We start from the raw sequence: 22,793 nt of genomic DNA on the forward strand, positions 1-22,793 counted from the left end.
GTAAGACAAAGGAAAGTAAATTCACGGTGGAACTGATGTTAAGTGTTTAAAAAATAGCATCATGAATAATTTCCTTTTCACTGAAAACATGATCGATAATTGTGGCAGAAAGGATTTAAGTTAGATATGAATTATTTGTGCATTCATATAACAATTATGCACTGTGTGCTTACTATGCCCTTGCTGTTGTGACTAAGAAAACTTCCATGGGCCCCTGGCTGGCTCGGTTGGTAGAACACGTGACTCTTGATCTTGGGGTCAGGAGTAGAGTTTACTTTAAAAAATTTTTTTAAAAACCCCACAAATTGGGGTGCCTGGGTGGCTCAGTGGGTTAAAGCCTCTGCCTTCGACTCAGGTCATGATCCCAGGGTCCTGGGATCAAGTCCCGCATCGGGCTCTCTGCTCAGTAGGGAGCCTGCTTCCTCCCCTCTTTCTCCCCGCCTCTCTGCCTACTTGTGATCTCTGTCTGTCAAATGAATAAATAAAATCTTAAAAAAACAAAACAAAACAAAACAAAACCCACAAATTTCCATTTTGTTAATGCCTTGCGCTTTGCGCTTCACATGCATTATCTAATTTAACTTCCCAAACAACCTAAGCATGGGCATCTTTAATTTCCAGGCAACTTCCCATATGATGAGGAGAGTTGCTTCGTGCAATGTGTTATAATTTCAGAGTGAGTGATCCTTTATGAGCAGGTCAAATGCACAGGTAGAATAATCTGGGCTGAGACTTGAAAACAAGAAACGTTTCAGTTGGTGGCCTTGGTGAAAAGTTGTAAGTGATGGCTCACAGGAGAGACAGGGCAGGGGCATTCATGGAACAGGAAGTTTGTACAGGGAAGAAGTATTGGAAAAGAACATTAGATTCTCTTATTAGAGAAACTATATTTTATTCTCTGGGCAATGAGAACTCACTGAAGCTTTCTGAGCAAGGGACTGACCTGAGGAAGACTGTCCTTGGTTTTCCTGTCAGTGCTGTCTCGTACAAGTGGGACCTGGGATGGAGGGAGGGTGGACTGCAATTGTCCGACAGGAATAAGGAAGGGTCCAAGTTAATAGGTAGCAGAGAGAAGAGAAAGGATGATGGACAAATGAAAGGGTGTGACTCTAAGTCTACAACTTACAAGTAGTTGTTTAAACACTCCGGGGAACTAAAAATGATGATCAACTTTCTTGTTGGGTCTTCAAACGGTATGTGTATGTGTGTGTGTGTATTGTGTGTATCTTAACTTATCCAGGCTGCTGTAACAAAATCACCATAGACTGGGTGGCTTATTAACAACATAAATTTACTTCTCCCAGTCCTAGAAGCTGGGAAGTCCAAGAGCAGGGCTCCAGCAGATTTGTGTCTGGCAAGAGCCACTTCCTAGTTCATTTTCCACCATCTTCTTACTGAGCCTTCGCCTGGCAGAAGGCACAAAGGAGTTCTCTGGGGTTCCTTTCATAAGGGCACTAATCCTCTTCATGAGGATATGCTCTCATGACCCAATCACCTTGCAAAGGCCCCCCCTTTAAATACCATCACCTTGGGGAATAGGCTTCTATATATGGATTCTGCAGGGACACAAATGTTCAGTTGATGGCAACATCCTTGCAACTCAAAATGTCATCTATAGACCAACAAGGTTGGCATCACCTGTGAGTTCACTGCATTTGGAGAATCTTAAGCCTCACCCCACACCTACTGAATCATATCTTTGTGTTAACAGAGAACTAGGTGATTCATAGACAGTTTGGGAAACACTGGTCTGTTTTCTTATAGAAATGATTTGTGGTCACAAAAAGTTAATATTGATTGAATTTAACATAGTATAAAATTTAATACAGTATAATATAAGGCTAATTCTATAATATACTGTCTGTATGAAATTAATAAAGTAGTCTCTAATTTTGTGTTACATGATGAACTCAATTGGTGAGAGGAAAAAACAAAAAACAAAAAAAAGCACAAAGAAGAGGACAAATTGACATAATCCAGTGTAGCCTGTCCAAGGGTCCTCATCACAGAGGTCAGGCAGCTGGTCAGAGTGTGGCTGAGAATCAGAGCAGTAAACACTAGAGTAAGAGAGTTCTGGAAGCAGGCCACAGCTGAGCCTAGGACTGCATGCTCGTGACAAACAACCAGGGAACCTGTGAAATTTAAAATCTTGGTAGTAACACCAACAATGAAATATCAGCCAAGGAAACACACATGTCCAGAGCCCAGCAGCAATCTGGAACCGAGCCACTGGAGATTCTGACTGGGTCACCACTGAGGACATGTAGCAAAGAGAAGCCTGCGAGGCCAGGGTCTTAAGGAACCCCAGAGTGGCATGACTGCAGTTCCTCTGCTTCAGTTTGGCTGTGGGGATTTGGCTCTCCGGCTCGAACCTCTCATGGGAACCCAAAAGGCCAAATCCCACAAACTGTGAGAACTGTCAGGAATGGGTCTAGGGAGTGGCCAGAGTGACAATAAGCTAATGAGTCTGGGCCTCACCGCCATGCCTGTTGTAGATTTTCTACAACTTTCTTCTTGAGATTTCACATTAAGACAGCATTTGTGCTTTTTTTTTTTTCCACACCATAGAACTAATAGATAAGAATAAATGTTTCCCCAGTCTCGAATGTCATTGGGACACAGCATCCTTTAAAAAGAAAACCCAACACGTGCTCATCAGACGACCAAAAATTTCCCATGTTCGCAGAGGAACAGAAAAGTATCAGCTGCCTCATGGCTCCTTCCTGAGACTATGAAATGAGAATCAGGATTACCTTCAGGTTATCGGTTAATCGGAAACTCTTGCCCTGCAGTATAATGGGAACTTCTGCCGGTTGCTTACACTGTCGTTTCTTTTCTTGTTAAGGTATTGGCAACAGCGTTGCCTACATGTGATGTGTATTTCCAGCAACAAGGGAGCGATTTCACAGTTGACAAGGGCAGTATAATACTGAAGAGCAATCAGAAGCAGAGTGTACGTGCTGACAAGCGGAGTGAGGTAATCCACTTCTTCTTGGCTGTTGTCTGTCCTGCTGTTGAGCGAACAAGGAACCGTGCTCAGAACCAGGTGGGGCCCGGCTAAGTGCTCAGGCCTCCTGAGCTCCTCGTATCCTCCAGGAGGGATAGGCGAAAGGAGGACCACAGCTCAAAGTAATTAGAGCCTCTGGGCCACACTTAAGTAGCTTTATTTCTTTCAAGACAGAAGTTTCTGGAAAGCTGGATTCTGGAGTCAGAGAGTCAGGTATTGCATAATTTCTTGTCATTTTAGTAAGGAAAGGTTCGGTGCTGAGGAATAGTTCTCCCCCTCGTTGGAGGGTAAAGGACATGGGGATATCCCTGGGGCTGGTGCATGGCTGTGCCCTAGAATCTGAGGCCATGGGATGTGGCCAGGGCATCCATCCCGCACTTCACAGGACCCCCTCCAATGGCTTCAAAAGGCCCGAGGAGACCTGAGGACCTTGTAGCCATCCCACTGTATTAGCGGAAGTTGGGAGTGCTTGAGACCCAATCATTCATTCGTTAATTCATACCCTGGCATCTTTGCTTACTGAACATTCCCGTGTGCGTGTGCACGAGTGCACGTGTTGGAAAGCAAGTGAAATCAGCCGCTGGCTGTCTTGTTCATGAATCTAGCACCTGAGGCAGTTCCTTACAGATAAGAGACCTCCTTGAGGGAATGAAATGCTTGGATCCATAACAAAACTATGTAGACGTGAAGCCTGCCCTTGAGATTGTTGTTGTAGAAATGAGCCATGTACACAAACAGCTAATGGTTGCGGGGTTGAGGGGAGCACCAGAGAAGAGGTGCCCATAATGTGATAGGGACTCAGGATTAAAGGGAGCCCCCTCCAGCTGAGAGGAGCAGAGAAGGCTTCCTGGCCGGGGCTCTTCCTCCTGGGTCCACGCACACCAGTATGGTGGCCTCGCTCTTTCTCTTGTTTCTGTTCCCACACCACATGCCCATGGAGGCTTCTCTGACTCTCTGCACTTCTCATTCTGAGTCCATCTGAAAGAAGAGAGTGGGAAAGAGTGGCTCCTCCCCTCCCCTGAAATGACCACCTCTGTATGACTGATTTGTAAAACTTCTCCTCATCCCTGAAGACCCAACACAGATCTATCCTCCTCTGGCATTCCCTACCATGTCCCGCCATCTGGACACAGTTCCTTGTTTCCGTCTCTGGGGTCCTGCAGATCAGTCATTTTAAAACTGGAGGTTCCGTCTATTAGTAAGTGGGTTATGAAATCAATTGGCTGGGTCAGGTGGTGCAACAGAAGAATACAAAACAGGGCATATTTTTGTGTGAAAATTTTATTTCCATTTTCTATACATGTGGACATGGGGACTGAGTTGCTGTCTTGGGTTGGGTCCCCCAGAAACAGATATGAAAGTAGAGATTAGGGTGTGCATGCGTTACTGGGGGGACACTCATCAGGAGAAGCCTGTAAGGGAGCAAGGGCAGGAGGCCGGGAAGGGGAAAGCAAGGCAAGGACAAGTCTAGGGTAGAGTCTAGCCTTGGCCCAGACCCGCGCGAGGTTGGAAGCGGCACAACAGAATTGTCCCCCATTGAGGCCCAAAGGCAGGTGAGTGGTGTCCATCGGTCAGCCGTGGTTGAGGCCTGCCAGCGCACATTCAGGCGACCTCCCCGGGGAGGGGGCTCCCATCCAAGGGCAGTTCTCAAGAGGAGGGAGCAGTGCGAGGCAGCAGCCAGCAGTCACAGCCGCTGTGGCTGGAGAGGGAGGCCCTGCGAGGGGCAGTGCTCAGATCCCTGAGCAGAGCCCTGTGTTCAGAAATCAGGGGAAAAGAACACTGAAGGTGCTGAAATATCTAGCTTCTTAGTTTCTTCCGTAGTCTTTCTCTCGTGACTTGTTAGTGATTTTTTTATTTGCTGTTTAATGTCGTTTGAGGAAAAGAAATATGTCAAAGTTAAGTTAGTAGCCTGAATTGTACCATTCATCTTTGTGTCATGCAATGCCAGTTTCCACTGCAAACATGAGAGCATTTGGCTTCTGTGTAGGCGCCGAGATTGCAAGTTTGTGGTCACATATGCATCTCGAGCTTGTTCTTTCCAGAACAATGGAAGGCTGCACAAAACCAACTCAACTTAGTTTTCATTTCACTTCTCAGTTTGTGTTGTACCGACACTCCCTACATTCAGCGTGCTGATGAGTAAGGCAGGACTGCGAGATGGGCACCCAGGAGTCACTTTATCTTTTATTCCTTCTAATCATCCTTTGTTGTAAGCTGCTGGCTGATACGGGGAGGCCACATGAATAATGGCTTTCTTCAAATGCCTTTGCCTTCTTTCTGCTTTCAAAGCAAGCTCTGGTTGGAACGGAAAGCCTGGTTTCTTGGAGCTGTCAGCACCCTGCTTACTCAGTCATAAATGTAACACATTTACTTTGTATGCACTCTTAGTCTCACTGAACACATGCACATAGTAGGTCCACTTGAACGCTATGCTCACCAGCATCGTGTGAGCTCTTTGCAAATGGGAGCAAGCAAGCAAACACATAGTGGGCACATCTCTTCCGCTCACATGTGCCCTCCATTATCCCAAGAGACTTCATTCACAAACAACTTCAAAGATAAAATTATGATTTCAAGATGGTGACAGCAGAGCAGGAAACCAAACCCTGGGCCCTTTGGAGCATGGGACCCTCTGCAAGTACACACATTGCATGCCCATGAAGCTGACCGTGCTCATTTGTTTCTTCCATTAAGTTCCTTCCATGCAAGCATGGGTTCCCCAGGATTCTCACAGGTCACTGTTTCTGGGAAGATTTACAAAAGGAGATTAGTGGGACAAACTGCAGCCTTCAGCTGCAACAGTTGGTCCCAAGGTTGTAACTGATACTCTCTATCTTCTGCCTTCTTGCCACCCATTCTAGAGTCCCCTCATCCTCAACTAGCACGTCTGTTGGGGTAGGATGACTTAGACCCTCATCCCTCCAGGGTCTGAGCCTCTGGTATCCATGGTCTCATCAGGCTACACGTAGGGGCAATGCCAAGGGTGTCTTAGTGGGCCACCTCAGTGCCATGGATATTCCTCACGTCCTGATTATACAGCATTAGCCCTTACAGTGATGGTCATTTCTTCCCAGGCCTCCTGGCCTACTGGCATGAGGGTCCTGAGTGACTAGGCAACAGCCGTAGCTTTAAGTTTAGTGGAGTTCTTTGTTCCTACCCAAGAATTGAGACGTCGAGACCCACAGAGCCTAAAGTTGTAAGCACAAGAAGCTCAAATTCCCATGATCACCATCAGTGACAGTGAACTTGGCTACTCCTACTTGATTTCCAAACCCATGTTTTCTGCCTGTTGGGAACACAGCATTACATAAAAGACTTCACTCTAAGGAGTAAACAAACTCCAGAAGAGTACTATCCTGCCCCACAGGGTGTCATTTCCAAGCTAGCTGAGCTGATGCAACTTTAAGAGACCCCCCATTCCAACCCCATCTAAGATTAGAATCTTCTGGAAGGCTAGGTTTGTGTAGGAGCAGTGGATCTCAAAGTCACAAGGCCACTGCCATATTTCTTTTGCTGTCAAGTGAGTCCCTTGAGCCGAGGAAGTGTTCTGCTTTCCCTTACTGGTGGATCAGACACTCTGTGAGCCCTCCGAGAGTGGTGCCAAACAAGGGCATAGACTGTCAGATTCTCTATGGGAGACCATGTAACATCACTTTGGACCAAGGGACCCAACTTCATCTTCATGAAGATGAGATGAAGACTCCTCTTTACCCAACTATATCCTTTAATATAGGAAACTGCTGTAATATTTTGTGGAATACCTGGATGATTCAAACCCTTTGCAGCTATACTGTTACAGAGAGTGAACAGAGAATGAACAGCCTTGGGGCAAGACTGAATACACATAACTGCTCACCCCAAGTCAATACAAATTGCTTCTGTTCCTTCTTCTATACGAGAATGGAGAAGAACACATTTTGCATTTGAGTAGCTGTATATCATATACGAAGGTGTTGTTCGACTGCTCTGGTAAAGATACAAGTGGGACTACACTGGTTAGGTTTGTATTAAGTTTGTAATGAGGATATGATGGGAACCACCACTGAGTCCTGACAGTGACACTTTGAGGAATCCACTGATGTGCAATATTGTTTTTTGTTTACTATATTGGCTTGATGGGGAGAAAGTGGAAGATGGGTACCTCAGAAGACTTTACTTGGCATTTCCTACTATAAGAGCTCTTGTTACCTTTCAAGTCAAAGAGTCAGTGTCCACTGCTGAGCAGGTCTATGCCAATTACATACTCAGGAATTGGAGGAAATAATCGATGGGTGGTTCAGTAAGTGCAGTGAATTCACTGCAAAAAGAATTAGGCCAGGACTCCATATATTACCTGACCCTTATATGCCCCTCTTCTAACAAGGGGACCATGATGGCTGGGTACATGGTTTACACTTGCCTTGGTTTTTTAAGAGTCTTTCTTCATGGGGACCTGGCCTCTTTTTGGTCACCAGGTTCTGGATCCGAGAAGTGGCTCAGATCTAGGAACTTGACAAAGCATCATGTCTTTCCATGAGAGCAGCTGACCTCAACCTTTCACTAATTCATACCAGATCACTTTTGATTACATATTTAAAGCTTTGTTGTCTGCTCATCTACCTTGCTCCTAGGAATACCATGTTCTATTAATCATCTGCATAGAAGATTCCTATGGGTCAGGCCCCCTTGCCTCCTACTCTAACCCTTGCTGCCCACTTTCATAATTGTACCCATCGTGCTTTTGAAGTGAAGACATGTCCAGCCTTTGATAGTCTGTGGTCCTGTCCTTTGCAGTGACACTAAGGAGCTCAGTTCTGTAATGATGAATCCCACCAGCCTACAGAGGATACTCAACACTCAGCTCTTCAGGGATGCTGGTGCCCTACTCATAGGTTCATTGCTTACTGTCCTGATATACAGCGTGTTCCCTAGGCCTTCAAGAAACATAATTAATGGATGTGTTTTCTGGTCTTGCATTTTAGATCCGTTCTAGCATGGCTGCTACTCTGAGTCTTGTATCCCTTCCTCCAGAGCCTGCTACAGCTCTTCTGGAACCTCTGCTTCCTTTCCTGAGAGCCACAGCTTTTGCCAAGCTTCCAAGAGCTGCTCCAGCAATATATTGGATCCTTCTCTCAAGGCCCCGGGGCTCTTGCCAAGCTAATTAAATCCTACATTACTAGTGACCCCAAGTCCACATACTGTCTTTATCCAGTTTCATATTCTGCTTCCCTGCTCTAACAACCTCAGGACCCATAGCCAGCCATTCTTTCCCAGTTGCTACTGGTGTGTGTTAGCCAGTCCCTCTCAGATATCCAGCGCTTTCCCAGTCAGATCATCTGAAACTTGACCCTAATGCTCAGGCAGGTGGTCAGGAGGGGTAGTATAGGCAGGTGTGGGGGAAGGTGCACATTTTCTTCCAAGGCATCTGCATCATTTGAAGTTTCTGCATTGTCCTCAAACATGGCTGGGGTGGAGTGGAGGGACTCTATTTTCCAGTAAAGGTGAGTGGATTATTTCTATAGTCAGAGGGTGTTCAGGAGAAGCTCAGGGTTCAAGGTTCTCGTGTGCATCACCCGTGTCTTAAAAACCCTCTTCTTCCCTGTGAGGGGCCTGACTTCAGCATAGGTGACTTACCAAGGCTGAGAATTCAGGCTTTTCTGAAGTTCTGCAAGTCCTACAACGAAGTCCCGTGCTTGGTCTTCAGCTCTTCCTGCCACCTAACTAAAGGAGAGGAGTCTTTAAAGACCTCCAAGGAGGTGGGCCCTCTGATCCTCACACTAGGCTTTGAATTAGTGAATGACTGCCCTGAACCCATCATCTTCTCTCATCTAAGCATCAGCGGCATTCAACAACTACCTCCTATTGCTGCAGTCCACAGTCCTTATAATTACTGCTCCCTTATATCTCTCAATGCCAGAAATATCCAGTGGGTGCCCTGCTTCCCCCTTTCTCTTGTCCCAAGTTGTCCACAGATGACAGCTTTAGCAATTGCTCTGCTAACCACGTTCCAGGGATCATCGTACAAGTTACACACTGGGGTCCTCATCACCAGCTGACCCGAAAACCATCCTCCTCCCAAAGTGCATCTAGGAGCTTGCCTCTGGGTAAACAGTCAGGCGCCGACTGTCTCGGGTCAAGTGCCCCAGAAACAGAGCCGAAGCCTGGATTCAGGTGCATGTGATTTATTAAGGAAGTGCCGTGCTATTCAGGAAAACTCCAGAAGAGGAAGACAGAAACAAGACAAGGGGAAGGAGTAAGATGTGGTCTCAGGTAAAACAAACTTTGGATTGATCCACGAAGGAGCTCAGAAGCATAAACCGCGGACAGAGTTGTCTTCAGCTTTTTATAGCCTTGTATTAAGAAGCCATTGGTTGCAAGCTACCCTGGGAGCAGGGATGGAGGTGGGCTTGGGGAGGAGGTATAGGAGGCCAGTTCTCCGGAGGAGGTGACTGTGAGCTCTTAGAAGCCACACACACAGCAACTCACGGGTGGGTGCTCCAACCAGGGAAAGGGGATCCCCGAGGGACACCTACAGTGTCTATGGCAATTGTGAGGGTATACAGATATGTTACATGTATCTGTCCATTGAAAGCTCATCTGGCTGATGTGGTTTCTTAATTACATTTTGGTCTCCAGTGCCAGATTCTAAACTCTTCCACATCAAGGACTCTGTCCTAATCATCTTTGTGTTCCTAATGCAGGGATTGGCATTAAATTGTTACTGAATAAATCTTTATCAGACGAAAAGGAGTTTGGGGTAGATCACAGAGCAACTTGAACTCCAGACGAAGTAATCTGGGTGTGACTCTGTTGGCGGTTGGAAAGAGTGTGAAACACTTATTGGCAGGGGTGGTGATGAGGGCAGAAAGCCACAAGAGGCAGAGTTCCGGTAGAGGCTGCAAGCCTGGGGAGGCAAAGGCGAAGTCATTAAAGTATTATCTACAGGATCCAGATGGCCCCAGGCTGACAGCCAGGATAGAGACCATCAGGGAGGCTAATCAATCAAGTGTGTTACAAGTTTTATACTTCTATGCCTCCAAGCAAATAGAGGAGCATGTCTTATATTTGCATGGAAGAGATATCAAAAAAAAAAAAAAAAAAAGCCATGTGGGTTTTCTCAGCATCGTGCATAATTAGGAAAAGCCCATGAAGTAAGCATGGGAATATTTTCTTTCCCTCCATATTTTGGCCAGAGTCACATAGTCATATCTGAGAAAATCCAAGGTCATCAGTGTGGAATTTGTTCAGTTCATTAGCACGTGGGGTACTTAAGCTTAAAGTGGTTTCCAGTGACATTGCTTTCAAATCAATCATTCCATACGGTAACATATGCTCTGAAAGCTGCTGATTCAGCACGTTATCCTCAGCTGCCTTCTGGACCTGGCTGGAATAATTTATCCTTGACTCAGATGTATTATATACACATCAGGAAATATGTGCTTTTTTTTTTTTTTTTTTTTTTTTCTGAGCTCTTCCAGGACTTGACTGTAGGCAAAGCTGTGTGCATTCCTCTTCAATTTTAGGGCTCAGTGACTTTTGGCCAGGTGCCTGCCTTTCACGTGGTTTTCCGAGAACAAGTTCCTGGAACCCCTGTTACGTGGACTGGACCTGGATTTGCCAGAGTTCTCCCTGGGGCCGGCTTGAGATTTGTCGTCAGCAACATTTCCTTGCCCATGGACTTCACCATCGCCCTTTGCTACGAGCCTCAGGTATCCAGCTGCTTCTTCAGGGGTAAGAGGCTGACTGAAGTACATTCTGGAACTATGAGTTTCCATTCCAGTCTTGCTAGATAGGGTCAACAGAAAATGCAAAAAGTCGAACATCTGGAGAGCATTAGAAATCAAAGAGTTTCCTAAAAATATTAAAACAACACAGTAAGCCAGAGGCACACATGCTTTATTCCATGGAGAGAAGCTGAAGTTGATGCCACGTATCTCAGGTACAAGATCTAAGGAAGCGGTGATGGCATGTTTGTGTAAGAACAATAAAAAACTAAAATAACACGAATTCTGCCCTCCTGGGACTTTTTCCTTAACATTTTCTAAAACTTCAATAAGCTAACCTGTGTGCAGAGATTCAGGTTCATGCAGAAGAGACATTTATTTTGGACTTGGATTTGACCCTGAAACAAGAGAAGAGCTAACGGCAGGCTGCTCCTCTTGCTACCTCCCCTGCCTGTTGAGAAAGATCTAAGGCAGAACAGAAACCAAATCAGAAAAACACTCCATCTAGAGCAGTGGCCCCGAACTTTTTCTCTGCATAATCTTTTCTTTGATAGTCTGAAACCCCACAGACCATTTCCCCTGAAAAATGTTTTATGAGGCTGGGATGGTCTCAGAAACCCCAGGGTTCCTCGAGGGACCTCATTCTGGAAACTCTCATGGTGTTGTATGACCAGAGCGGCTGATCCGCTTTGAAACTCTTGAAATGACACAAGTCTCTATGGCTCCTTTCTAAATGATAGCCAAGGAGTTTCAGTGAACTTGGACCTAGACAGTAGGATGAGTCATTAAAAATGTGATATATATTTTTTAATTTTTCCATAAAGAGGACACATCTCTGGCATCTTTAAAAAGCATTTCCAAATTGCATGGCTTTCAGAGTATAGTGAATTAGCATATGCTATAAATACATATATGCATATTTAGACACCTAGAAATAGGTTTAGCAATACAATAATCAAATATTACATAATAAAATCTATATAATGATACATTTATATAATAATATTTCTGCAGTAACATGAAAAAAAGGGTACAAGCTTTTGTGAAGGATTCCAGATTTCCACTTTTGTTTTGTGATCCAGGGACAGGGTGTGGTAATTGAATCTTTGGGAGACAGAGGTTAAAAACAAGGCCCGTCAGGAGCACCAGGGCTTTTCCAGCCCAGGAACTAGAGCTACGGCCAGAAACAATATTCCTGGGTCTACCTGGGTCGCCATTCCGACCTCAGCAAGCGAGAGCCGAGAGCGAGCCTCTCAGACTCTGCTCCCAAATTCCATTTTCCAAGAGGGCTGGGGGTTGTGGGTTCAAGTCCAAGGGCTGCCCATGAGGTGTGTTGTGTGTGTGAATCCTCACAAGGGCGTGCTTTTTATGTCCTTCCTATCTAGCCTGCAGCCGACTGGACTGTCCAGGTCCTGGTTAAGCCCCTTGGAGGGAGTAAGCACTGTCCACGCGAGAGTCCATGGCCACGGCCTTTGTCTTTCCCTTTACCGGCGGCTTCCAGGTATGCTTGGGACCTGTCCTCAAACACGGAAGGTTTCTTAGAATTTTGTTCCTTTATCGGTAATTTGTATCGAAGACCTAAGCAGAAGAGGTAACGGAGACGGTGACGTTTATTGCTTGCTGTGGGCTACACTAAGCTTCACATTTAAGATCATATTTTTATCTTGCTAACAACTCATTAAGGAGACTTTCTCTTCATTGGGCGAGGAGGGAATTGAGGATGAGACTTCTTGGAGACCGGCCCCAGTCTTGGAGCTAACATACTGCAGAACCAGGATTCTAGCCCCGAGCTCCTGATTCTCAGTCTAGAACATTCCTTTCCCATTCACCAAACAGCCTGGAGAGGTGAGAAATTAAAATGCTATAAGAGTAAGAATCAAATATTCAGCTGGTATTCCCAACAGCTGAGAGTCTATAAGGTTAAAAGAAAGAAAGAAAGAAAGAAAGAAAGAAAGAAAGAAAAGCTACTAATTTTGCATCAGAGATTTGTGGCAAAATAAAACAAGAGACCCTGTTGAGATTAGCATGGTAGGTAGAATAAAGGACATTTGTTCTGTCCTTTTCCCAGAGTAGTCGTGACAACCCATGGCTAGTAGTCCCTAAGATTTGCTATTGGGCACAATCCTATGCAAGAGCCACACAGAGAATCTGAGAGTGAATTTGCTGTCCCCCCAACCCACCAGAGCTGGTCTAGACCCAGCCTCTGCCCCCACAGTCAAACCCACTTCAGTGCAGGCCGGAACACCACCAAATACCCTGGTCGCTTAGGTTATATAATTGTACTTTTGTCACTGAATTGTTGCTTTATTTCTCTTCCTGCAGAATCGTGCTGCTGCCCACAACCATCTGTTTAGAACCAGATGTACAATATTCCATAGATGTCCATTTTTCCCGGCCTTTGGAAGGAGGGTCCCACGCTCAGTCCCACATCCTGGTTGACTCAGTAAGTATCACGGAGCGAGGGAGGGCGCCGCCTTCCAAGCTGAGCCCTGTTATCATTCGACTTTTAGACTCCCTGGTGACATGTTTCTTTAGAAGTATAAATGGGTTTGTGCCGTTAGAAAAATCACTGATTCTCTGTAAACGTCACCTAATACCAACTGCACAGCTTACCGAACAGCGCTCATTGGCAACGGTTCGAAGGTTTTACTTACTCTGTTGTCTAGTCTTCACAACTGCATGAGCAAGGTGCTGTCACTGTCCCCATTTTACAGATGACAGAACAGAAGCACAGGGTCACAGGGCCAGTGAGTGAGGAGGCTGCCATCAGAGCCAGACTCTCTGGTGCCAGAGCCCCCGCTCTGGGCCACTACAGCTTCCTGGCATGGCAGGAAGTTTGGGGAGAAATTCTACCACTTGAATTGTCAGTGTCTTGTAAGTTCTGCTCTGTACCTCCTGCTTGTGTAGTGTTGTGACCAGAGCGCTCATGCCAAGTACATAGACAGGTACTTTTTTAGTTCCCATTATATCCTAAGCATTTTCTTATAGTGTTTATGTCGTCTTCTTTATTTTCTTTTAAAGATTTTATTATTTATTTGACAGAGAGACAGCGAGAGAGAGAGTACAAGCAGGGGCAGTGGGAAAGGGAGGCGCAGGCTTCCCGCAAGCAGGGAGCCTGATGCAGGGCTCCATCCCACGACCCCGGGATCATGAGCTAAGCCGAAGGCAGACACTTAATGACTGAGCCACGCAGGCGCCCTTGTGTTGTCTTCTTATCATTTTTAGGAGCAGTGCATAATATTTCCTCAAATGACTTCTTTCAACTTCTTTCCCCATAGAGTTGGGCCACCGATAGATACTCCGTCTAAACCTCTCACTCTGTACACAACTTCAGGCCCAGGCTAGGGCCTGGGCAGAATTTGGGCACTGGGGAAATTTAAGCTTTCATTTACCAGTATCTATACCCTATGCCTCAAGGTGTATGGCTCTCAAAATAGCCTGTCAAATTAATTTCTGGAAAGTATTCTCCAATTAACTCTCACGATCATTAGAAATATGTGAAAGGATCGGGTTTATTCCACCTTCAGCAGAATCGTATAGAATGATGTGGGCTTCTTTAAAAGTAATTTTGTGAGTAAAAATCAGAATCATTTCTTACAACTGCATTTTAAGGTATTTGTGAGAGGGCCGCCTGACAGACTCAGTCAGTGAAGCGTCTGCCCTCAGCTCAGGTCATGATCCCAGGGTCCTGGGGTCCAGTTGGTGTTGGGTTCCCTGCTTGGCAGGGAGTCTGCTTCTCCCTCTCCCTCTGCCCCTCACCCCTGCTTGTGTTCCTTCTCTCTATCTTTCTCTTTATCAAAATAAATAATAAATAAAATATTAAAAAAATAAAATATTTGTGAGGATCTTCTGATATCATGATTTAATTGCCACATTATTGCCCTGCAAAGTTTTATCTGAATGCAGCTATGGCCAGTTGTTTAAAGATTTATTTATATGGGGGGTGGGCAGAGGGAGAAGGGGAGGGAGGGAGAATCCAAGCGGACTCTGTGCTCAGCACAGAGCCTGACTCGGAGCTCCATCTCACAACTTTGAGATCATGACCTGAGCCGGATCCAAGAGTCAGACGCTTAACCAACTGAGTCCCCCAGGTGCCCCTGGCAAGTTGTTTATATATTATCTAGAGCAGATTTCAAGCTACAAAGACAGAGCCAAGTATTTGCCACAGACGCCTTATGACCCACAAAGTCAAAAATATTTACTGTCTAGTATTTTATAGAAAGCTTGACAATCCCCTGTTTAAGTAGTTGTATGTACATATTTCATGAATTGTGTCTTCAAAGTTTAATTTTTAACCATTGAACATTTTAAATTTATAACCTGGAACTTTGCTGTTTCATCATTTACTATAGAACTCAGTATGAAGCAGGTGTATCTTGGATTGTATTCTAGAAATCAGGTATTGTAACATCTAAAATAAAAAACAAAAACCCCTGCCATTTATAAGATTATTTTACCAGAGATAGAATTGCAAGATTTAGAAAACAGGGAAGGAAGGAAGGAAGGAGGAAGAAGGAGGGAGGGAGGAAGGGGGAGAAAAGAAACAAAACACCAAGTTAGATTTGAATATTGTATAAATATGTCCAAAATATTGCCCTCAAATACTGTCTGAGACATACTAAAAAAATTATTCATTGCTTCTGTGAAATTCAGTTTCACCTGGGTGATTTGTAATTTATCTGGCAACTTTAGCCAAGGATGGCCTAAATCCTGCTCCTGGAGGGCCATGGTTCTACCAGGTGAAGGTAGAAAGGAAGTAGAAAGTAGAAACAAACTCTTGAATGAGAGTTTAACCTACTGTGATTTCCCTACCCATGGAAGTTCTATTCTCTGCCAGGAAGTTTGAAGAGAGCTGCACTCACAGACCAACACACGAATTACAAAGAAAGAAAGAACCCAAGCAGAGTAGAGAAAGGAAAAGGAAAGAGAAAAATGAAGGAATTCATACATCATGAAGAGATTTTATTATTATAATGATAGTCATGAAACTCAAATCTGTAAGAGCCAAGATACTCCTCATCTTAAATCCTTATCCTGAATATTTCTAATTTTGTAAATTTCCAAGTTTATGATTTGATGCTGTGTTTCAGGCATCCTTGTGAATTATCCATTCACCACCCATTCATGGAACCTACATGGGCTGATACTGTGCTGGTTCCTGGGGTGTAAGCTTTGGTCCCCTTCCTCAAATAATTCTCAGCCTGATGCAGAAGGCGGACGTGTAAATTAAATCATTGCAGTGATATCTGACAGATATATAATACAAATGGGTAATTTGAAATTACCTGAAAAATACTTCCATTTGATCAGTTTTCAAGCTTACAAATAGCTACAAAAACCATGAAACCTGAATGAAATTTAGGAAAGCAGCCTGATCTTGGCAAAGTATCAGAACCTCAGAAGAGAGGCTAGATCCCTCATTCGGATCAGATTCCCCAGAAGCCAAAACTGAGACAGGGACTTGGGTCCACCTGATTTATTGAGGGTATGTTTGTGGGAGAAGAGGTCCAGGGGACGGGGAAGGAACAGAGCAGGGATGTGATTTGCACTGAAACGTAGCTGATCCCACAGGGAGCTTGGGAGCATAATTGTACCAAGGAGCCAGTTGCCCCGAGAGGCAAAGTGGCGGGCCTGTGTGCCCAAATCATCCACCCTCCCAACCCCCCAGTGAGTGCATTCACTTCTGGAAAAGTTGGCTGACTCCCTGGAAAGAGGGACAGCTGTGAGCAAAGAACAGCCAATGCCATAGCAGCTGGCAAATGGGAAGATCTGGGCAGGGCACCTACAGTGTCCCTTAGAGCCCCTGACCCTGGATGCCCAGTGGGAGAAAGCCAATGCACATTTTCTGATTACAGACTAAAGCAGTTATTTCCACCTCACTGATGTTGCTGCTCTAGGAAGATGCTTGGCTGCCTGAGCCCTGGCACTTTCCAAGTTCATTCTTCTCCTGCAGCCAGATTAACATTGATATCTAAGACTAGGACACATTTCCAAGAAGCCCCAGTGAAAGCTTTGGTCAACCCTGGAGGCTCCTTCTGCAGAGATGGCTTTTGTTCTGCAAACAGAGTGAGACAGCTACAAATTTCCTTCCCGATTGCATGATATGTGCTTCCATGAAAATGTATTTAGAGTCAAAAGTATATTAACCATTCTAGAACATAAAACCACCATTCTTTTAAACCATGGGATGGACTCCACTTGGTAAACAAAGTCTTTAGAAGTTTCTAAAAGAGGTGAGTCATGACATTACAAAATCCTCTAGCTTCACAGGGACTCTTATCATCTGAGCCATCTGCTTGGTGCCAGGACTGGCCCCCTCGAAACTGCCTCAGACCAGCGACTATAGATAACCTACCCCTGGTTGGCTCCCCTCATCCCCAACCCTAGCCTGTCCGGCTTCCTTCTGCATCTCTCTTCACTCGGTGTGTGTTTGGAGAACAGTCATTTTAGTATCAACTTGAAGAGACCACACTGGACAGGTATATATGCTTGTTTATTGAGCAAATATTTATGAAGTAGCTACTGTGAATTAGACACTGCAGTAGGCGCAGGTGAAGACAAGCACCTTCCCCGACATGCCGGGCCACAGGAAATGGCAACATGGTCTGAGAGCTACCGGAAGCCATGATGGGTCACTGGACAGGAAAGCTGGGGATGCCTTGAGCAGTGATCCTCAGCGTCCCCTGACCCAACCACCTCTTTCAGTTGCAGTTATTTTGCAGTATCCTTTACTGATTTGAAATGCGATTCACAAGCATCATAGCCTACCTGTTCACATACCTTCCAGAGCATGTCAGTGTAATGCACAAATACAAAGAGACATAAAAGGAAAGTAATTTATAGAGAAACATTATGTACTTCAATATGTTTGTGCACTGGCAGGAATACACCACAGACACATGAGACGGGGACAGGGTCATAGGTGTAGAATCACTCAGTGTGACACAGCCAGGAAAGCAGGTGTGTTGCAAACATGTTTTTAAAACATAGACTAAGATTTTAGCTCATAATTATAAGCAAAGATTTCTCCTTCATGGATGTTCGGTGGAGCATTCGAAAGCTGTAGGATATGGGGCTGATTTTCCTTTGTGTCAAAACATCTGGGATTTCTGATCCCCACCCACTAAAAGCCAGTAACACACCTCATCCGATGGCCGTGACAACCAAAACTACCCCTTGGAATTTCCAAAATGCCCCTTAGGGGACAGCCCCTCCCATATTGAGAACCACTGAGCCAGGAGGTTGGGGGGCCGGAGGTAAGAGAAAAAAGCCACTGAAGGTTTGAAGGAGGAGTTATCTGAACAAACTGCCTTTTAAGGAATCACCGCAACTACAGGGTAGAAAATTGATGGGGGAAGGGGAACAAGAGTGGAAGATGGGATGTCTGTCGGGCGGCCATCATGGTAAACTAGATGGTCTCAGAGCAGTGACAGGGGGACGAAGAAAGATAAATGCACCCCAGACACATTTAAGAGTTTATGTGGACCAGGCTCGTGATTGATTTGTTGTGGGGGTGAGGAGGGGAGGTGGGTAGGCAGTGTTGATGACAAAAAAGTCAGTATCAAAGATGACCTTCTTCAGTTTTCTACACTGAGTATCTTGGGAGATGCTGGCACTGTTTCCTGCCAACAGGCACAGAAAGGAAAGCAGGTGGCAGGTGCATTGGTTTGCAGTGCTGTGGGGTGACCAGTAAGCTTGTCTGAGCAGATCTGGTGCCTGCAATTGAGCTGTGGGCAGGAGACCTAGATTGAGATACCAGCAATCTGTATCGATGGTAACCGAAGGCACGCCATTATCAAGGTCACCTAGAATGGGGGGGGTGGGGTAAGGAGGGGGCTTATGGGAGAACCCTGAGGAACCCAACACTGAGGGATGGGGGGAAGGAGAGGTGTGGCATTGGCGAGAAGAGTAAATGTGGGAGGAGGCAGGGAGGGCTCCAAGGAAACAATGTTTCAAGAGATTTGGCTATCAAGGAGTCAAAGGGCTGAGATGGAGGCAGGGGCAGAAGGGAAGTATGAGATCAAGGAGGTGATTTTACAGATGGGAGAGATTTCAGCACATTTAAGTGCCAGTTGAAAGGAAGAGATTAAAGAAAGAGAGCATAATCCATAGAAAAGTTTCCTGAGGGCAAAGGGGATGGTGGCAGACATCTCCTCCACTGGGACACATCTTCGTGAGTGCTGAAGGGACAGGGCAGTGGTGGTGGTGGGGGGGTAGTACCTGAGTGCCAGGAGTTTGGGAGGCAGGAAGTGGGAGTCTCCCTTTCCTCTGTGAAGCCAGAAGAGGAAGAGGCAGTGAGTGGCCCGTCCGGGAGTGCAGAGAAAATGAGGATAGAGGTTTGAGGAGTGGAGACACTGTGAAATGGATATCTAAGGCTGAGAATGCACCACTGGTGTGTCAGACGGCAAAGGGAGACGGACTAGGGGGTGTGGATGGGTGCTGGAGCAGGGGTGGTTGAAAGGGGGTTGAAGCAAAGGACTATGGGAGCAAGGTTCAGTATGGACAAAACAAGAAGGCCAGGGGAAATCTATCTGGGTCACCTGGTTCACTCTTAACTAGACCTGCGGAATTAAATCTTAATTTCAGTTGTGACCAACTTGGTGTGATCGATTCTCTTATATTAGCGTGTTCTCCACTGTGTCAGCCATGCCACTGAAAAACATTTAAAGTGGTCATAGGTTATAACATGGGTAAAATCTTCTCAAGAAATATAACTGTATGGTTTTTCTTCACATAGGTATCAAACTATAGATGATCCCTTTTTGAGAATAAGCCTAGAACAATGCATTTGTCCTTCTAATAGCTGTATGCGCTAAGCCAACAATTCACAAAATGTATCTGTGTTATATTGAATTTGTGGAATGTTAGTGTTACTTGAGTATAGAACCAAGTAGTTAAATAAGCATGGAAGCACTGAGGTGTTTTGTTTTTTTTTAAGATTTTATTTATTTATTTGACAGTGAGCGAGAGAGATCACAAGTAGGCAGAGTAGCAGGCAGAGGGAGAGGGGGAAGCAGGCTCCCTGCTGAGCAGAGAGCATGATGCGGGGCTCAATCCCAGGACCCTGAGATCATGACCTGAGCCGAAGGCAGAGACTTAACCCACTGAGCCACCCTGGAAGCATGGAGTTTGAAAGTATCTTTCTTGTAGGACTTCTCAGAGCTTTAATATGTTAATCTATACTGTGACTCTCCAAGAGGCAGATAGTTTGATGTAGGACACTATTGTTCATATGTAACTGAAAAGGACAAAACATTTAAAAGGAGAGTTTTGTGGAATTAGAGTTCCACAATAATACAATGGAAAGCGCTAAGCCATAATTTATGAATTTATCACAAGTAGCCTAGTTTAAAGTCTTAGAAATCTAAGACAAATTTATGAGCAAGCTAAAAGTATAATAAGGAAGGTAAAAAGAAAAAAGTCTTATTTTCTTTGTCTCAAGTCAATAAATGTAAATATTTAAAGATTTCTTAAACACAATAAAAATCTTAAAATCTTCAGTTGTAAGCATTTCCTCATAGGTCTAATTGTTTATACAAGTAGAATCTTAAATGGGAGACAGTTACGAACCTCAGTCTTCTTTTTGTATTATTTCAAAAGCTTGGTCTGATTCCCCAAATCAATTCACTGGAGAATTTCTGCAGCAAGAGAGACTTAGATGAATATCAGCTACACAGCTGTGTTGAAATTGCCTCGAAGACGGGACCCCAGGTGCTACCTGATGTGTGTGAAAGGCTGATAGTCAGCATGTCCGCCAGGCTGCACAACGGGGCAGTAGGTGAGTGGTGACCCAATGGGCTCTACTGACGCACAGCTTTTTAGAATGTGAATGAATCGATTTAATTTTTTTTAGCATCTCCTCCAAACAATCAATGTCAATGCCAATTTCCCAATGATTAGATATATAACAAAGTCTGCTGTGTGTTGGAATCCCAATGCACAGTACAGTAAGTGTATAAAAAAGGAGCCTTGGAGTAGCATTGGGCTGCTAGAATACTGGAACATTGGTCCTAAAATACTTATTTGGGGTCCTGGATTTTTAGGGCTGGAGTGAACTGTAAACAACGTCCTTCATCCTCAAACTTTCATTCAATGATCAAGACTCTTGGAGTCCAAACACATTAGGTAACTTGTCCATTTCACTAAGCCACAGAGCGGTGCTTCTCACCCTTAGCACTTCTGAAATTTGGGGCTGGATAAAGCTTTGTTTTGGGGAGGGGTCTTCATGGGGGTTTTTCTGTGCTTAATAGGAAGTTTAGCATCATCCCTACCGTCTGACCACCCAAGACCAGTAGCACCTTCCCTCCAGTTATGACATTCAAAAACTTCTTCAAACTTTGTCATATGTTCCCAGGGGATGGGTTTTACAAAATCTCCCCCCAGTGAGAGCCCGGGGTTCCTGAGTTCTGGGCAAATGCTTATCCCATTACACTGCAGGGTTCCCACAACCCCATGAAAGATACAGAATAAGGGAAATGAAACAGATAGTCCAGCACCAACATAGATCATTAGGAATTGAAGGAATAATATCAATAATAATAATTATATTGGAAGAGCTAATTTTTAAAACAATTTATTTTAAGCCTTTCACTAACCTGTTAAGTAACATTTATTAAGGTATGTATATTGTCATATTTATTGAGCACTTACTTCCTGCTCCATGGTTCTAAGTATTTCACAGGCATTATTGTCTTTAATCCTCATAATCCCCTGGGGTAGGGGCTATAATTTCCCCATTTCACAGATGAAGGAGTCAAGGATGAGAGAAGTACCAAACGAAAGAGAAGTGAACTAAAGCTCCCAACAGGACCAGGTGCTTCTCTGTCTCTTCCTTCACCTCTACCTGTCCTCTTTGTCTCCCCACAGCCTGTAAGTGTCACCCCCAGGGCTCAGTGGGGCCCAGCTGCAGCCGACTTGGGGGCCAGTGCCCATGCAAGCCTCATGTGGCTGGTCGCTGCTGTGACAGGTGCTCACCAGGAAGCTACGGCTTGGGACATCATGGCTGTCACCGTACGTAGCAAAGAACGGATGGGGGAGGGCATGCATGGTCACAACCTTGGAGTTTGGAAGGCAGGAAAATCAGTATGGGACTCCCAAAAAGGAGGGGACTGGGAAATTGATGCCATGATTCAGGCTGTCTGTCTGCGTAGATAAAATGTACAGGAGAATTTTCCCATCATATATCATTCATCCCTTCTGAGGGCACCCACCGGATACAGAGCTCCTTTAGTAATCGTGAGTGATGGTGCTCGCTTCGATGGCACATATCCTAACACTGGAATGATAGAGATCAGCACAGCTCCTGTGCAAGGAGGACACGCAAATCTGCGAAGGCAACACGAGTGATGGTAAAAACACAGCCCGTACTTCTGGGAGCATGCAGTGTGTATCAAAGAGATGGCAGTCCAGGGAGGTTGTGCGAACACCAGGAAAGGTGTTGGCTGTGCCAGCCCAGCTTTACGATCTGGCACAGAAGCCACGTGGCTGGCCAGGTCGAAAGAAAATGAGATTGAGGAGTCAAGGACGGGGACAGCTCTGCCACCTGGATATCACCCTGTCTGATGCTGGGGTCGCAAAAAAATGAGGAACTGATTTTAGAAGCTACCCATTAATAAGGGCTTAGATAGGTCTTTATTCATATGCAGTGGTAATCCAGTCTCATGGCTCCCGTGTTCAGGGGATATAGTTCTCTGTTCACTCTGTAAATCGTTAGTGAGAATACTGTTCTCCGCAGAAGCCTAGCTTGGTGGGTATCTCTGGATAGGTTAGTTCTTCCAGGTAAAGGAACAGCATATCTTTTTAGTCATGATTCAGAGAGATGGCATACCTTCCTGGTCATTGTCTGCCCAGCAGACAGTGCTTAGGCCCATGATCATTGCTGTTTCCCTTTCTTTAAAAAAAAAAAAGAAAGAAAGAAAGAAAGAAAGAAAGAAAGAAAGGAAGGAAGGAAGGAAGAAAGAAAAAAAAAAAAAAGATGAAGCACTTATGATGCACAAAGGGGTAAACACAGAGGAGCAAGCCTGTCTTCCGCCTCCTGACTTCCTGTAGGGAAGACTGGCTCCAGGGAGTCAACAATTCGCTAG

At 45.1% G+C, this 22,793-nt stretch overlaps 1 protein-coding gene and 1 non-coding gene across 5 annotated transcripts in view; both read left to right on the forward strand.

The window, feature by feature from the left end:
• The window catches only part of LAMB4 (laminin subunit beta 4), a 100,535-nt gene that overhangs the window by 38,732 nt on the left and 39,010 nt on the right, over positions 1-22,793 (forward strand). For all 4 annotated transcript variants that reach the window (XM_047695850.1, XM_047695853.1, XM_047695852.1 and 1 more), the window contains 6 exons: positions 2,846-2,977; positions 10,510-10,695; positions 12,096-12,211; positions 13,033-13,153; positions 20,311-20,488; positions 21,577-21,720. In XM_047695850.1, coding sequence (XP_047551806.1) covers positions 2,846-2,977; positions 10,510-10,695; positions 12,096-12,211; positions 13,033-13,153; positions 20,311-20,488; positions 21,577-21,720 — 877 coding nt within the window. The remainder of the gene's footprint in view (positions 1-2,845; positions 2,978-10,509; positions 10,696-12,095; positions 12,212-13,032; positions 13,154-20,310; positions 20,489-21,576; positions 21,721-22,793) is intronic.
• LOC125081537 (U6 spliceosomal RNA) lies at positions 21,956-22,057 on the forward strand. Its single transcript, XR_007121734.1, has one exon. It is a non-coding gene; the product is annotated as a U6 spliceosomal RNA (small nuclear RNA).

The sequence above is a fragment of the Lutra lutra genome, chromosome 11 (genome assembly GCF_902655055.1).
Source record: "Lutra lutra chromosome 11, mLutLut1.2, whole genome shotgun sequence".
Classification (NCBI taxonomy): Eukaryota; Metazoa; Chordata; class Mammalia; order Carnivora; family Mustelidae; genus Lutra; species Lutra lutra.